The 17123-nt window shown below is 47.1% G+C and overlaps 1 protein-coding gene across 1 annotated transcript in view; it reads left to right on the top strand.

Annotated features, from left to right (window-relative positions):
• Positions 1–17123, top strand: part of PKD1L1 (polycystic kidney disease 1 like 1) — a 182873-nt gene that overhangs the window by 1998 nt on the left and 163752 nt on the right. The window contains 6 exon segments of the mRNA XM_011946807.1: positions 4008–4123; positions 6889–7013; positions 7759–7847; positions 12623–12743; positions 13334–13551; positions 15142–15471. Coding sequence (XP_011802197.1) covers positions 4008–4123; positions 6889–7013; positions 7759–7847; positions 12623–12743; positions 13334–13551; positions 15142–15471 — 999 coding nt within the window.

Here is a 17123-nt window from a genome sequence, read left to right as displayed (position 1 = left end):
GTGTGTGGTGTGTACATTTTGTGTGATGCTGTGTGGTGTGAGTGTGTGGTATATGTGTGTGTGGTGTGTGTGGTGTGTGTGTGATGTGAGTGTGTGGTGTATGTGTGTGTGGTATGTGTGTGGTGTGTGTGTGATGTGAGTGTGTGTAGTGTGTATATTGTGTTTGATGCTGTGTGGTGTGAGTGTGTGTGGTGTGTGAGTGTGTGATGTGAGTGTGAGTGTGGTGTATGCATGTGTGGTGTGTGTGGTGTGTATGATGTGAGTGTGAGTGTGTAGTGTGTATATTTTGTGTGATGCTGTGGTATGTGTATGTGGTGTGTGTGTGTGGTGTGTGAGTGTGTGGTGTGAGTGTTAGTGTGATTTTTCATCTTCTCCCAGTTTCATCATCTTCCACCTGTGACCCCCACAATCCATGTCCAGCTTGAATGATTTGCATTTGCATTCCCTGGTCTCTAAAACTCATCCAGCGGAAAACTTAGCACAGTCCTTCAAGGGTGTTACAGTGCCTGGATCTTACCCTGGAGATGGTGATGGTGGAGTAGTTGGAATCCTATTCGAGGACCTTGATAAATAGAATCCCTAGAGTGACAGTGAGTGAAAGTGTCTGGTCTAAACACTTAGTTGAGGCAGTAAAAAGAACACAGGAAAAGCCATTATGCAAAAGCCTGTCCAAGGTTATTTCCATGTGAGGGCCTGATGTAAGAGCCCAGCGTTGAACGCCAAGAAAGACCATCATTTTTCTGCTTCCCTGCCTAGTTCACTTTAAATCGATTTGAATATGAGGTCTCTGCAGCTTCCAGCTTGCCAATATTTTATTTGTTGATATTGGTCAGCAAACGTCCTTCTTCATCCCGACTTGTTGATGAGGAAGTGTCTGCCCCTATGTGCTGAGGTGGACTAGCCCCAGAGCCTGCTCCAGCTCCTCCTGCCCCTGCCTTTATAACCAGGAGTGCCTGGCCAGAGTGGGTGAAATGGTTCAAGATAAGAGTTCACCTCCAATGCTCTCATCTTCCAACTGCTCAAAAACACTCATTTATTTTAACTTTATTTTATTTTATTATATTTTTACTTTAAGTTCTGGGATACATGTGCAGAATGTGCAGGTTTGTTACATAGGTATACATGTTCCATGGTGGTTTGCTGCACCTATCAACCTGTTATCTAAGTTTTAAGCCCTGCATGCATTAGGTATTTGTCCTAATGCTCTCCCTCCCCTTACCCCCAACCCTCAACAAGCCCTGAAAAACACTCGCTCTCAAGGAATTATAAGAGATCTGTCATGTAATTCAAACAAATGGCTCAACTAGTTCCCTTGAGGCATCACAGACTGTGTTTGAGCCATGAGTATCATCCCGTTCCCCAATGGCCACAGTTAACTAAGAGGAAGCCAGGTGCCTCTGTGAAAATGGTGCTGATTCTGTGCCAGGGCCTGGGGGCCTGCCTCCTCACAACACCAGGAAAAAGAGCCTCCCTTGTATTTAAATTATCTCCCCCTTCCATTTTTGTGTTTGAAAAGATTTCTGAAATCTCAAGGAAAATTAGCTTTGCAGCGCTATCCTTGGCGCCTCTGTGAGTGGAGGACACCGCTGTTGGGGATGTGCAGAAAGTTACTTCTCAAGGGCCTACTATGTCCCAGGAACCAGGGCTGGTGTTTTCTGTGTGTAGCACTTGGAAGTGATCCCGTTGTGGGGGCGTCTGGGAGGGTCTCAGAACTTGGTGGGTGCCAGGGCTATCTAACCTTGTGTGGGCCCAGAGTGGCGGACAGTCTCACAGCCGTCGGCTGTGAGGCACACGCGGTGGACAGAGGTTAGGTTGGTCCTTTCCTCAGTTTTATTTGCCCACCAGATCATTGCAGAAATCCTCTAAGTCTGATCTGGTCTGGTCTGTATGATTTCAAAGCTGTCCCCTTTTCTATTATTATTATTTTTTTAAATTTTCTCATTTCTCTGGCCTTTGGAAGACAAGCATAGTTGAGAGTAGACAAGGAAATCCTTGGAATTATTCAACAGTTTGAGGCCTTTGACCTAGCGACCATCTTCATCTTCAAAATACAGCTTTGCGCCTCCCTGCAAACTTTCCTCAACTATAAATAGTGTCCTCGTCTGCCCTCTGGTGGCGGCTTCTTGGGCATCAAGAACCAGACTTGTAAAAATTGGGTGAAACTGTCCAGTTTCATCTTTGTAGAAGCCTTGTTTAAGATGAAGTAGATATCCTTTAGACTTTATAGACATCCCAAATGGGTAAAAAAGAGAATTCTAAAGAGCTGAATGCATTTGTCAGGGGAAAGGTGGAACACAACATCTAAGAACAAGGCGAACACCCTTAGCAGCTGGTTACCAAGCATTTCGCTAATACAGGGCGTCCCTTTCCGGAGTGACAGTCCTGGCAGCAGCCCCGTGAAGTAGGTCTGTGTCGTTCCTCTTAAACAGTGAAGGAGACTGACACAGAGAGGCAAGGTGTGACTGCCTGTGTCTAGAAGAAGTGGATGTAGAGCCTGCCCTTCTCCTTAGCACAGCAGCCTACATGGAGCCGGGAACTTGGCGATGGTTCCCATTGCCCTGTGGCTGGGAATGGGCATGGAGGAGAAACCTGAATCACACCATCCGTTTCTGGCTGAATCAAGACCAGAACCCGGGAAACCCGCACCTTAGATCAGGACTATTTCACTCACTGCACTTGATCTTTCTCTCAAGTCGATTGGTGCAAGACACAGACACCTCAGGACCCAAGGAGCCACAGGCTGAAAGGGAGTGACCAGGGACCAGATGACGACCCACGGTGATCTCTGCTGACAAACATGAGAGCAGCAGACAGCTGCCAAGGCCTAGGGAGTCCAGAGGGAAAGTCGCCAGCTGTGCCAAGGGGCAGAGCTCTGGGGTTGACTTCAGCTGCAGCTTGAGCTCTGGAGGCACACCTATAGAGAGCTTTGAAGGAAGGTGCCATAGAATTGACGTCGGCTTTGGGTGTGCTGAGAACCAGGTTTAAACGTTGGCTCTGCCTCTCACTGATGGTGTGAGCTTCACTGAGTTCACTTGTTTTGCTGGGCCTCCATGTTCCCATCTGCATTGCTGTTCTTGCATTGCTATAAAGAAATACCTGAGACTGAGAAAGGAGGTTTAATTGGCTCATGTTTCTGCAGGCTGTACAGGAAGCATAATGCTGGCATCTGCCACTGGGGAGGCCTCAGGAAGCTTACAATCATGGTGGATGGCGAAGGGGGAGCAGATGCATCACATGGCAACAGCAGGAGCAAGAGGAGGGGAAGAGATGCCACACACTTTTAAATGACCGTATCTCAGAGAACTCACAAAGACAGCACCAAGCCATGAGAGATCTGCCCCCGTGATCCCAACACCTCCCACCAGGCCTCACCTCTAGCATTGGGGATTACAATTCAACATGAGATTTGTACAGTACAAATACCAAAATGATATCAGCATCTTAAAAAGTAACTGAACGGAACCTCTCAAGTCTGTTGTGGAGATGAATGGGGAGGATGCCATGCAGTGCCTACTCTGTGTCTGCGCTGGGGTCTCTCCCCAGGGCCGTGGGTTCCATGCTGTTCCTTTCTGCAGCATGCCAGATCCCCATGGGCTGGAAGTATGTGCTCTCAGGACTGCGAGTGAGCAGTGGGAATGGGGACGGTGAGGCAGGAAGAAAGGAGGAGGAAGAGGAGCCCTGGGGGCCACCAGGCCTTGCCCTGGAAGGTCAGCTCTGTGTATCTGGGCAGGAAGCCCCAGAGGCAGCAGGAAGAAAGATGGGTCTGTTGGGAGGCTGTTTTAGTAGTCAGATGGGAACTAAGTTAATCTTCCAAAACAGACCCTGAGTTTGGGAAATATGAAGTGAAGAAACCATAGATGCAAGTTGTTTTTTTGTTCATATGGCAGCCAATTATGTACTTAATACATTTGTGGCAGAAATATGGATATGGAAGGAAGAGTGGTCACAGGGTGGCTGTCATTAAACGATTGTATGTAATTTTCCTCTGGTTATTTTCTTTCCCTTAGGTGTCTCCAGGCTGCCTGCTGCCTTTCCTTCAATGGTGAGCTGTCTGTGAGCACTGACAAGAGCTGGGGTCTTCATCTGTGCAGCTGTAGCCCTCCTGGAGGTGGACTGTGGGTTGGTAAGGCCTTGGGGAAGGAGGCATGGCCACCATGATAAGAATGTTGCTTTATTTCCCTGGTATAAAGAGGACATCTTCCACATGGGAATTTCATTTTCTGCTTTTAAGAAGGAAGGTCAGAGTGATCTTAAACCTGCTGTTTTGTAAGTGCCTCTGACTTAAATAGTCCATATGCTAGGGTGGTATATTTTTAACTTCTTCACTAGGGCCCACCTCTGACTTTCTGCTTTAGGAGGTCTGGGGTGAGGCTGAGGAGCTCTGGGGACCACACTTCGAGAACCACTGAGACTACAATGGGGCCTCCCAGAGCCCAGAAGGGGATACTTAGGTTACAGGAGGTGTCTGCATGGCCACAGATGTGGGGTTTTCCTCCTCCTCCTTAACACAGAGAGGATCTCTGTTTTCAATTTTTAAAATGAAAAGTCTAAAGTGTTGCCTGAAATGTAATTGCCAGGATTCCTTTAAGTAGAAGGAATTTTTGAGTTTTCAACTTAGTCTACACATTTGGTAGACCTGAGAAACTGATTTTAAAAATTAAAATTAAAAAAGTTTTTTAATTTCTGAAGAGACAGATTTAAATGGAGTGTGTATGTGTGTGTGTGTGTGTGTGTGTGTGTGTGTGGCAGGAGGTGGGTGTGTGCCTGGCATCAATGTTGAAACAATGCAACGCGAACTGTTTTTGCAATTCTTATGTTAAGATCATGTGGAACTGTTACCTAAATGCCAGGGGTTTGCCTGACGTCCTTCTGCCGCTGCTTACGTACAGAGCATAATCATCACTGAGACAGTGAGGATTGCCAGGGAAGAAAGCTTTATCAGGTGCTGCGGATGAGGAGAAGGGAGATAAAGTCTCAATATGTCTCCCCAACTGACTAAAACTGGGGGGTCTATATGGCAGGGAAGGCAAGAAAACAAAACTTAAGAGAGGGGTGAGGAAGCAATCTGAGGAATGAGGGGCCTGGCTGGATGCGGGGATCTGGTGGGTCCGTTTCCTGGGCTGGTTTCCTGAGGGAGGAACTCGGATGAGATGGATGTTAAGTTTCAGGTTTTAAGACTAGGAGAGTCAATTTCCACGTTTATTCAAAAAAACCTATAAATATCAGTTCTGTGGGACAATTAGGCCAATTTCAGGATTAGTTTCACTCTTTTAGTTTATTTTTCCTTTTGTTCAATTTTGCGATTTTGTGTGCTTTTTATGATTTTTTATTTAATTTTTTCTGTTCAGGGATATGTCCACTTTTTTTTTGGATAATTTGAGCACAGTGACTTTGATGACTAATTGGTTTCAGAGAAATATGAGTCACTTGACTATTCTAGCTTATTCCCAAACACTTTCTAAATATTTCTTCCTCTCAGATGTGTCCAGTTCAGGAAATTACTTCATACCTCAGTTGGCGCATCCAGCCTGCATGGGCGCTCAACGGCGCTCAATGGTACTTGCAGCACGTCACGCATTAGACAACCCTCGGGAGCACAGGCTTTGCTTTTTTCTCAGCTTTTATTATCACAAGATATTAGTACACTGGACTCTTGACAGTAAATAGTGGCTTTGACTCACAGTGTTAACACTGGATTTGATATTGTCCTAGGCTAAACTTGAGCGTGTCCCAGGAGGCTAGGGGAAAGCTGACTGCCAGCATCACTGCTGGGATGCAGGGAGGAAGCCACGTCCCCTGTGAGGATGGCCCAGCCCTGGCCTGGAGCTCCTGGAGAACCTGCTGCTCTCGGTGCCCTGTAGGCCTCTGCGTTCCTTCTAGCGTGAGCAAACCTGGCCAGAATAAGAGACTGGGATTAAGGGAGCCCAGGCAGAAACAGGTTTCCTTGCGGGAACTCAGGTCTGAGGGAAAAGCAGCAGGGTGCTCCAGTCCCCCCCTTCACCCGCCACCCCCACTTCCTTCCCCTCCTACCTGGGGATGCGAGGCCCTCCCCGAAGGGCAGAGGGGTGGGGGCTTCAGGGAAAGCAGCTCTTGCACCTAAGGTAGTCGCCTGGCTTCTTGCTGAGAGTGGCTCTGTGCAGGGCCAGGTCTAGCAGAAATACTTTCTTTTAACTTTTATTATGGACATTTTCAAACATCTGCGTGAGTAGAGAGAATGGCATCACAAACACTCAAGGACCTACCGTCGCCGGCGACAGTTGTCAGCTGTGTGCAGATCCTATAACAGCTACTCCCACAGACATGGGATGTGGCAGGACCCTCAGCCTCCCAGCTGGGTGGATACGGGCCCCGCTCACTGCCCAGCCTTCAGCCCTCAGAGGTGGGAGGAGTGAACATCAGCCAGGTCCACGCTACTGTCAGGGCCAGATTGCCCGGGTGGGAACATCCTGCTTATAAACTTTAGAGTGTCTTTAATGGTCTTCCTGTTTGTTCAACAGTTCCCCCACCACTCCTTCAGACTGTGGTATTGCCCCCTCTACTACACACCACTGAACAGGACCCTTGACCCTCATTATTTTGTGACCAGACCGCTGGGTGTTTCTGGAACAGGCATTCATTGTCAGTGTGGCTGGTGGTCGTGCGTTCCCTCATATTGCTTAGTGTGGGCTACACCTAAGACCTTGTTTAAGCAAGGAAATAAAAAGAAAAGACACACTGCCGGACACCGCAGCCCAAGGACACACATCTTCATGATCAGCCCGTTGTTAGGCCCGGGTGGCTTTGAACTTGTGTATAACTTAGGGCTTCTCCACCTTTATTTTCTCACCTTCCCAAAACATTGCAGTCTTCAGAATCTGTTTGCTTGTTTTTTTTTTTTTTTTTCTCTAGAGGTCTATGCTAATCATGTGCTTCTTATGAGTGATGGGAAGTGTGACTGTCCTCGGTGTGCTCTGAAGAGACAGGCAGAAGACCGGGAATCACAGAGCCCATCCTCATTGCTTTCTGGGCAGAAGGTATGCCTGGATCTGGGGAAATTCGGCTTTTCTTCCTGAATACAGTACATGTACAGTACAGCTCAAAAGCACCTCCATGTTTCAGCAGGAATTTATCAGGGATTGTTTTCCTATCGTGTGTGTTTGTGCCAATGAAGCAAGTGTGACTTATAAAGTCTTTATTCAGCTCCAAAGTGTAGTTCCACAGATAAGAAGTGCAGGCAGGGGTAGCCCAGCCCAGAGGAGTAGGGGATAGCCCTCAGATGGGGAGTGAGGGGGTAGCCCTCAGGTGGGGAGTGGGGGATACCCCTGGGGTGGGGAGTGGGGGCTGCCCCTCAGGTGGGAGGTGGGGCTACCCCCCGGGGTGGGGAGTAGGGGCTGCCCCCAGATGGCTTCAGCACAGACAAGGCTTCCAACAGCCAAACCACCGAAACTCTGCTTATCTTGCACAGTGTGAGGAGCTCTTTGAAGACCCTATTAATTAACACTAGGCAACCTGGAGGTTTGTGAATTCCCTTGCAGCACAACCCCCAGCAGATGCTGTTATGGCTACATGTTTGCTTTCTGGCTTCCTCTGGCCAAAGGCGAGCCCTGGGAGGATGAAGCTGTCTGCTTTCCTTGCCGTTGCTTCTCTGGTGCCCAGCACAGTGCTGGGTGCACAGCAGGGGTCCACTGCTATTCTGTTAATGAAGAAATGTTACTTTCTCAAATGTACTGGGTTTTCATAAGCAGCTCTCTCACGTTATTTTATTATTTTTTCTTACAGAACATTTGGAAAACAACTAGTAAAGCAGCGTTAAGTGTTGTTAATGAAAAAACACAGGCGCCTCTGGATTGTGATAACAGTGCTGATAGGTATGTCAATGTACCATGGGGAAATCTTGCTTTTCTGAACATGCAAATGATATGAGACTTACAAAGAATTGCTCAGATGTGAAAGTGGATGCTTGTTCCTACATGGCCCCGAGGGTGGGTTAGCAAATGCAGCTCTTAAATTGGTGGAAAAAAGAATGGTGTTCTGAAGTTAATTTGCCGGAGTAGACCAGGTAGTATGACAAACCCCCAAATGCTGGAAGCCATAGAAGGTGATGTCATACAAGAATCGTCATTGTCTCTATTATGAACTCTGGGAAGGAATATGGTGAGCCTTCTGGGTACAAGCACTCGACATGATGGTAATTGGTTATTTCATGGTACATAACATACAGACTTTAAAACAGCATTTGATGAACCTTGAAGACATTATGCTTTGTGAGATAAGCCAGTCACAAAAAGACACATCCTTTATAATTCTACTTATGTGAGGTTCCTAGAGTAGTCACATTCATAGACACTGAAAGGAGAGTGGGGTAGTTGCCAGGGGCTGTGGCGGGGAGGAGCGGAGGGTTGCTTAATGGGTACAGAGCTTCAGTTCTGCAGGATAGGAAAGTCCTAAAAATGTACTGCACAACCATGTACGTGTGCATACACTTAACACCACTGAACTGTGCCTTCAAATGGTTCAGATGGTAAATTTTATGTTATTTTTTTTGCCACAGTTTAAAAAAACACAATAGCACCAGACAATACAAAATTCAAAGTAGGCATAATTTTAAAAAATAGTTGGCCTTCTTCTGGATTCTCTAGTGTCACACTGTACCTGAAATCGATGGTTTTACTCCTTCTAATGGAAAGTAAACATTGACTCATACAAAGAACGAGTGTAACTTTTCTTTCTTAAAGGAAAAGCATAGGTAAATGTAGATGTTTGTTTTCCTCATTATTATTCAGTTCCACTGTTTTCACTGATGCGACTTTTCCCTTCATGTTATTGTTCAAAGCCAGTGACTGGTAATGGCCCATCAATGTTGCCAAGAACAGCTAAACTGATCACAGTTCTTTCTGATCTACCTCCAATCCACCTGATCTTTACTCTTGATCTGCTGCTATAATATTGCTCCTTTTATTTATTTGCAAGATCCTCAAACCTGACAGGAAAGGAGGCAGGGCAGAGCATGAAGCTGGCACCGTGCCCTGGGAGACCACAGACCAAGTCCAACCTGTGACCATGGATGCACCTGATTCAGCCCCTAAGTGGAAATTTAGGACAAGAAGAATCCTTGACAGCTACCTATGAGGGCAGTCCACGCTGCACACCTGACTGTGTTCCCCACCATAGTAGTCTCTGAGTCTTTGCTGAGTAGTACTGGGGAGAATTGGACCCCCCCAACAGTTTGTGACCCAGAAACTTGGATGTGTGGGCCCAGGGCTGTTGTTTTTTGGACTCCATTTTGTTAACAAGCCTACCTTTTATGGCCAGATTTGTCTGTCTGTCCCCTGGAAATATGATGACTGAGGCCCTGTGTAGCATCCATTTCAGGGTAGAGCATCTCTGTGTGAAATTCTTACTTCTTTTGGATTCTAGTGGGTAGACTGGTGCATCCCCTGGAGCCCCAGTTAAGAAAACTCATTCTTTGCAGCTTGAACAGAATGATTTTTCTCCGATGCTTGGGTCAACTAATGAAGAATTTCACAGCTTATTTTTGAGAAATTATTTCAAGACTTAGCTAAGGTGTAAGTAACTGTTTAATGAGAGAGAAATCTTCAAGTGGAATCAGCACTCCCTGTATGCCGGCACGGGAATGTCATTCCTGTCCTCTGCTGAGACCTGGCAATGCAGGCAGGGCCTGTGAATACACAAGAGCGGGGTGGGGTCGCCCTGTGTGGCAGCTCATTGACTCCAGCTCCCACCTCCTGCTTAACTGCTGCAGTCTGTCTTGGGCCCTCACTGGTTACAAATTCGAAGTGCTTGGGTGAGCAAACGTCTGGCCTGTGTGCTCGCTTAGAAGGAAAGGGTCTTCCTTCCTAGCAACAGAAGACCTTCTTAGCTGTGAGCAGAGTGAAGCCTGGTGGGGGTACTCTTGTGTCTGTCTCCTGAGGCCTGAGCACAATCCCCTCCACCCCCAAGCCAGTCCTTGTTCTGAGGCCCTTTACTTTTGTGGCTGAATCACAGTCAATCAAAGCCTGACATTGTGGAAGGACACAAACATGGACCTTAATCTGGATAGACACGGGTGCCTTTTTCTTTTTTCCCAGGACACAGCTAAGACATGCAGGTTTGTTGTTGTTGTTGTTTTCCTAAAGAAAATCACTACATTAAGAACTAAAGGGATATAAAGGGAAAAATAGAAAGCAAGTGACTCGGATGATGAATGGACTAAAACTATGTCACATTAGGAACAGCTGAAGTGACTTCAGGTGTCCCTCGGAGGACAGAAGATCTGGGTTGACATGCTGTTGGAAGTGCCTGGAAGTGGGCTTCAGCTGACGGAGTAGACAGCATGTAGGCCCCCGCACCGCCAGCCCCAGAGCCGAAGTGTCACGAGTAGTGCGAGGTTACAGATCACCGGGTCCACGCATGTTTGTGTCTTTCCACAATGTCAGGCTTTTATGGATTGTGATTCAATCACAAAAGCCATGAGCTACATGGAGCTCTTGAGGAGGCAGTTCTCCATAGTACTTCCCATTCACTTGGCAGTCAGAGCCGCGGGCACACAGGCTGATGCCACTCTGTAAGTCAGTCAGTACTGCAAACCATACATAATAGTATACTTAACCTATAAATGTTATAGATTAAACATTCCACGGCAAACAAAGTAACATTTAACATCAATAAGAAAAAGAAATAGGAGAAATGGTTAATGAACCAGTCCACGGGGAGCCAAGAAGACAAAAGGAGTCCCAGTCTGAGCCGAATGGTTCATCAGTCTTACAAGAAAATCTTGAAGGTAGCAGAGCCTCTGGCGGCAGATGCCAAGCTGTCATCACAAGTGACTACAAGAAAGTGGCAGCTAAGATGGCCATTTGGAGCTGTTCATGCCTAATCTGGTATGGTCACAGGACCCTCTGGTGAGAACCGATAGTGGAAGAGTGTGCTCGTGTCCTTATCTAATTGGATGCAGTCTTTATTTTTTTAATTTGTTTATTAAACAAAACATCTTCTCCTTGTTGGCAGAGTGCCCCGTGAAAAGAAATGGAGCCTTTTTCTAAGGTGGAGTTAGTTATGTCATGGGTACTCCACACACAAAGCCTGATCATGGTGAAGAGAGGGTTGGGAACAAACAGGGGGCGGCCCAGGCAGTGGCATGATGGTCACTGTGAGCGTCCCAGGGCCAGGACATTGCGTTGGACTTGAGGTTAAGTGCAGTCCACATTGTTGACCGAAAGAAAGAAACCGAGGCAAAATTAATAAATGGGGAGTTTATTTGGGCCAAGGCTGAGCACTGCAGCATGGGAAACACTGGGAAGTGCTTTAGAGAACAAATGAGAGGCTCAAGTTTTAAAGAAAAAATGACAACTCAGGAGAGGGGGCAATTACAGAAGTTGTTCCTCAGGAATTCTCATTGGTTTACAGAAATAACATTGGTCAGTGATTGGCTATACATTGTTGAACTATAAGGTGGATGGCATTTTTTGGCTACTTGGCGTCAGTCAGTTTAGAGCCTACATAGCAAGTGGCTTCAAGAGGTCATTATTTAGCTCAAGTTAAGTGAGACGTGACTGCTGTCATATTTTAATGCCTCTCTGGGCCTGATTATGTAAAGGGACTTGCATTCCTCAGATAAAATTTTTTTTTTCTTTCTTATCGTCTAATAGTTTACTCTTCACCGGGGCAGGTCTATTCTCTGAGCTCCATGTTAACAGATACGGACACTGAGCCTTAGCTGAGGCACTAGAATAGTGACTCTTGTGTAGGTGGGGACTGAGCTCTACAGCCTCTGACCCAGAGCCTGTGTCCCCAGCGTGCCTTAACTCTTCTACAGAGCAGAGCAAGCCCAGAGCCAGTCAGCTGCAGGCATCGGAAATACTTGTCGTGGATTTTTCTCATGCAGGATTATAATGCTGGCCTGGCCTTGCCACAGCCTGAGACAGAGACACTCACCTCACTGGAGCCATGTTGGGGAAGGGAGGCTGAGAGTCAGGCTGGTCTTGCCAGAGGAGGAGCCTGGAGCTGCAGCTAAGAAAGGAACCACTGTGCCTCACTCCCTCCTGTAGGGCTCACTGGGGCTCATCAGCAGGGTGAGGTGGTGATAACAGCTGAAAACAGGGTCCTATGACAGGGGAACACAAAGATGACCAGCTAAATGGCCCTTGTCCCTGCTGGTCGGAGGCACAGTCCTTGAGTCCCATTCCCAAGCCCTGCCTCCCTTCCAGGCTTTGACTGCGTAGGCAAGTAGTTACCACCAGGCCTTCCACAGTGCCCCCTCAGTCACCGCACCACAGTATATTCCAGCTGAGTCCAGGCCCCACAGGGCAGACAGAGCACATTTTGTATGTGACTCGCCCCTTTGGGTGAACTGTCTGAAGCAGAGTCCTAAGTGGGTGTGGATTTTAGTCGGTGGTTTAATAAGCTCTACTCTACCTAAGACTTCTCACTCGAGTGCCTGCAGCAGCCCCGCTGGTTTGGCTTCTAACCACATCATATCCCCATGGTCAGCCTGGGCCTGACTCCCAGGAATGGGCCTGTGATCACAGCGAGGGAATTTCCAGCAAAGCCTGGGGAACGGCATGATTCGTAATCAAATAAGCCAGATACATGACTGAAACATGACTGGGTTTCCTTTTCTTTCTGCACTTTCCTTCCCATACAGAATTCCCCGCAAACCTTCCATTATAATCGTGAGGGCCTGGAGCAGTGGTGGCCCCAGGTTCCATCACAGGTGGCTGTGTGCCACTGGGACCACGGACAGCACATTCTCTGGCCTTCTCCAGGTTAGTATCTAACCCCTGCCATTGAATTTCATCAGAAAGCTGCTGGTGAGCATCTGGGAAACTTATCCGTACGTAGGCAGCCTCAGAGTTTGTCAGTGAACCATATTTTGCCTTTCTAAGTCATTTGGAGACTGCTCAGGCAGTTTGAAGGCATCACTAAAATTTGTCACCACAGTAAGGGAAAATAGACTTTACATTTTTGCTGTCTGTAAGAGTGCCGTCTCTCAGCTGACAACCTTACAGAGTCATAGATGACCTTATGAAGTTGCTAATTTTCTATTGGCTTAGCTGAGGGATAACACGAACTTCCAATACTAAGCAACCCTGAAATTCCTGATCAAACATGTCTCATAGTTCTAGCAGGTGCCAGCCGGGCGCTTTCTTGGCTGGTATGCTGGAAAATGTGAATCCTTCCACTCATGACATAGCACCAACGCATGGGGCCAACGTGTGGTCGCCCACCCAAACAGCAGAGACCTCAGCAGCAGTGGGGCTCTTTATTAAATTGGCTTTTTGAGTGTGGAGGACATCAACTACTGATGCCGGATGAGGCCATTCAATAAATCCTGAGCTGTTCTTAAACTTTTAAGGTCCAGGGCACCTCTTCTGCAGCAGCTCCCTGCAACCTGAAGATGGAGGCTTCCTGCTGTGTCCTGAGACTGCTGTGCTGTGCGGAGGATACGGCCACGGGGCTGCTTCCTGGGACTGTCACGATGGAGACCCCCACCAAGGTGGCCAGACCCACTCAGACCAGCTCCCAGTGAGTACCCCTGTGGCCGATTTCCCGTTTTCCCACTTCTCCCAGAAGGTAAAGTGAAGGAGGTGTGGAGGCCAGCATCACTTCTCCATCCCCAGTCTGGAGCCATCCATGCCCAGTCGTTGGTGATTTTAGTATCTTCGTTGTTTGCTTTAATTATCGTTGCAGTTAAGTCCAGTGACTTTCAAGTTACGATGGTGTAAACGTAATTGGCCACTGTTTGCCATCAGGGATCCATGTCACTTGGTTGCCTTTATGTTTCCTATCAATCACATACCGAGACTGAGGCTTTGTCTGACTGTGTATATTTTTTGTTGTTGTTGTTGTTTGTTTTTTTGACAGAGTCTTGCTCTGTCACCCAAGCTGGAGTGAAGTGGCACAATCTCACTTCGCTGCAACCTCCGCCTCCAGGGTTCAAGTGATTCTCCTGCCTCAGCCTCCTGAGTAGCTGGGACTACAGGCGTGTGCCATCACACCTGGCTACTTTTTGTATTTTTAGTAGAGATGGGATTTCACCATGTTGGCCAGACTGGTCTTGATCTCTTGACCTCGTGATCCACCCACCTCGGCCTCCCAAAGTGCTGGGATTACAGGCGTGAGCCACTGTGCCCAGCTGACTATGTGTATTTTTTTTTCTTTTTTTTTTTTGAGACAGAGTCTTGCTCCGTCACCCAGGCTGGAGTGTAGTGGTGTGATCTCAGCTCACTGCAAGCTCTGCCTTCCGGGTTTATGCCATTCTCTTACCTCAACCTCCCGAGTAGCTGGGACTACAGGTGCCCGCCACCACGCCCGGCTAATTTTTTGGATTTTAAGTAGAGACGGGATTTCACCGTGTTAGCCAGGATGGTCTCGATCTCCTGACTATGTGATCCACCCGCCTGTGTGTATTTTTAACGGGACATGCACAGCACACTGGGAGAGGAAAAAAAAAACAAAACATGGGAGCATGAGAATTGGCCATTAAGATACTTAAGCCATTTCTACCTCCATGATCTTCCTTTTCCTGCTTTCTTTAATCTTTCGTTTATGCCACGTAATGGTACCAATACCGTATGCTTTACTCAAGACCAGCTTTTAACACATATATGATGATCATGAAAGTTCTGTGTGACTGGAAGCTGAGACGAGTATCCTAGACTGTTCCCAACTCCCCAACCGATTTGCAGCACAAGGAGCTAGGGAGAAATGTAGAAAGGATGGCACCCACCGTCACGGGGAGCTTTTTGCAAAAACACAGGAAGTAGTGACTTGTGGGAGATACCATCTTTCATGTCCATTAAATCAGTGATGAGAGAAACTCTACCTTTTACTATTAGTAATGTAGCTAGAACAGTGACTCCCAAATTTTTGCTGACCTCAGATTCACCTGGGGGCTTGCTGTCCCCACCCCAGTTTCTGACCCAGTGGGTCTGGGGTGGGTGAAGAATTTGCATGTCTCACAAGTGCTCAGGTGATGCTGATGCTGCTGGCCCTGGGACCCTGCTCTGAGAACCAGTGGAAGTGAAGCCTTTCATCAGGTTTCTCAGACTTGGCTTCTAGCTAGTTGGACCCATGCCAGACTGCTTGGTTTCTGCCTTCCCAACCCACCTGGTGATGTGGTCCACTGTCATGAAATTTGAAGCCTCTCCCTCTCTCCCACAGCTCCCACAGCCTTCCACCCGGCACTCCTCGCACCCCCAGCTTCATGGCATTGCAGTCTGGTTCTGAGATCCTCTATCCCCCTACTCAGCATCCTCCTGTGGCCATCCTAGCTCAACATTCTGATAACTCCATGAACCCTGTTCTCGATTGCTCCCTGGAAATGGAAGCTCGGGCACCTCCAAATCTGGGATTCCGTGTTCATATGGCTTCTGGAGAGGCTCTCTGTCTGATGATGGATTTTGGGGACAGCTCTGGGGTTGAAATGAGGCTACACAACATGTCTGAGGCAATGGCGGTGACTGCCTACCATCAGTACTCAAAAGGTAAGGTGCACAGTGTCCTTTTCAGGAGCCTGGGAAGAAGATCCTGAGCTAGGAGACCCAAGAGGCAGTGCTGGGAATAGAAAGAAACCACATTCCATTTCTCTGGACTCAGCCAAGCTTCCTGGCTCTAAGAATAGTAGTTCAGTGGTGCACTGCGGATATAGGTGGGTTTGTGCACTGTGTTTTGCACTGTGACCAACTCTACATACTTCATCACATTTAATCTTTCCACCTGCCTTGTAAGGTAGGGGTGGCGAGGCTGAGGGATTTGTCCTGAGGTCCCAAAGCTAATGTACTGGTGCTTCATCCTACCCAGAAGCAGAATTCTAAAAATAATAACTATTGAAAAATTACTTCAAGTACATGAACACACATATACACACACACAATGTTGTATGTGAATTCTTTTGCACTAAAATTTCCAACATTTTGTAGCCTCAACCACAGTAAGAAAAAAATTCTTTACATTCCAATGTTGGACCCATTCTACTCAGACAACTACTAAACCCCTGGAGATGATGATTGGGGGTGGAGGGTGAGTGGAGAGTTCTGATACTTTTCCACTTATGGATCGGATTTAATTTTTTCTTTCGTTATTTCTTCCTTTTTTTTTTCTGAGACAAAGTCTTGTTCTGTTGCCCAGGCTGGAGTGCAGTGGCCCAATCTCAGCTCACTGCAATCTCCACCTCCTGGGTTCAAGGGATCCTCCCACCTCCGCCTCCCAGGTAGCTGGGATTACAGGTGTGCACCACCACGCCCAGCTAATTTTTTGTGTTTTTAGTAGAGATGGGGTTTCACTCTGTTGGCCTAGCTGTTCTCAAACTCCTGACCTCAAGAGATCTGCCTGCGTGGGCCTCCCAAAGTGCTGGTGTGAGCCACTGCACCTTCACGCCCCCCTTTTTTTTAAAAGTTACTTTTTGAACATGTACATTCTCATGGTGTAAACTCCCACATTCTATAAAGATATATAGTAAAAAGTCCTTTTCTATTGACCCACAGTCAACTACTGCCTTCTACTTCTTATTTCTTTTATGTGTATAAGCAAGTATAAATGTTGTTTCCCTCCTTTCCACAAATGGAAGTATACCATGCACAAGTCCCACTCCTTGCTCACTTAAATGCATATCCATATCTAGACAGGCTCCCCTGTCTACACAGAAAGGGCTTCCCTGGTTTTTGGTGTAGTTGCTGAGTGGTCCATTAATTTAATGGACCAAATCTGCTCAGCTATTTCTTTTTGTGGGTGGACATTGAAATTATTTCTGATCTTTCAGTATTGCAAACAACATTGCAGTGAATAATTACATGTGTATGTCATTTAATGGAAAGGCAAGATTATTGCCTCAAATGCTATGTGCATCTGTAATTGACAGTTATTGCTAAATTGCTTTTAATTAGGACTCTTGTCTGGTTTACATTCCTGTGAACAATGTAGAGATCAATATGATAGGTAAAAACAGTATCTTTCTGTCTTTCTGAAGTATTAAAACTTGCATGACTTGTTTTTCTAAGACCACCAGAGCGAGCACAAAAGAACCAGCAAGTAGGCAAAGGTCAGGAGCAAAACTGCAAGTTTATTTTGGTCACCTAGCTTCAGGGAAAGAAGGTGGGTAGGGAGAAGTCTGTCGGCCTCCGGCAAAGGAGGCCGGCAGAGTCCCC

Source organism: Colobus angolensis, unplaced genomic scaffold (genome assembly GCF_000951035.1).
Source record: "Colobus angolensis palliatus isolate OR3802 unplaced genomic scaffold, Cang.pa_1.0 Scaffold253, whole genome shotgun sequence".
Classification (NCBI taxonomy): Eukaryota; Metazoa; Chordata; class Mammalia; order Primates; family Cercopithecidae; genus Colobus; species Colobus angolensis.
Note: the sequence above shows the minus strand (reverse complement) of the source record. Positions and strands in the feature narration are given on the sequence as shown.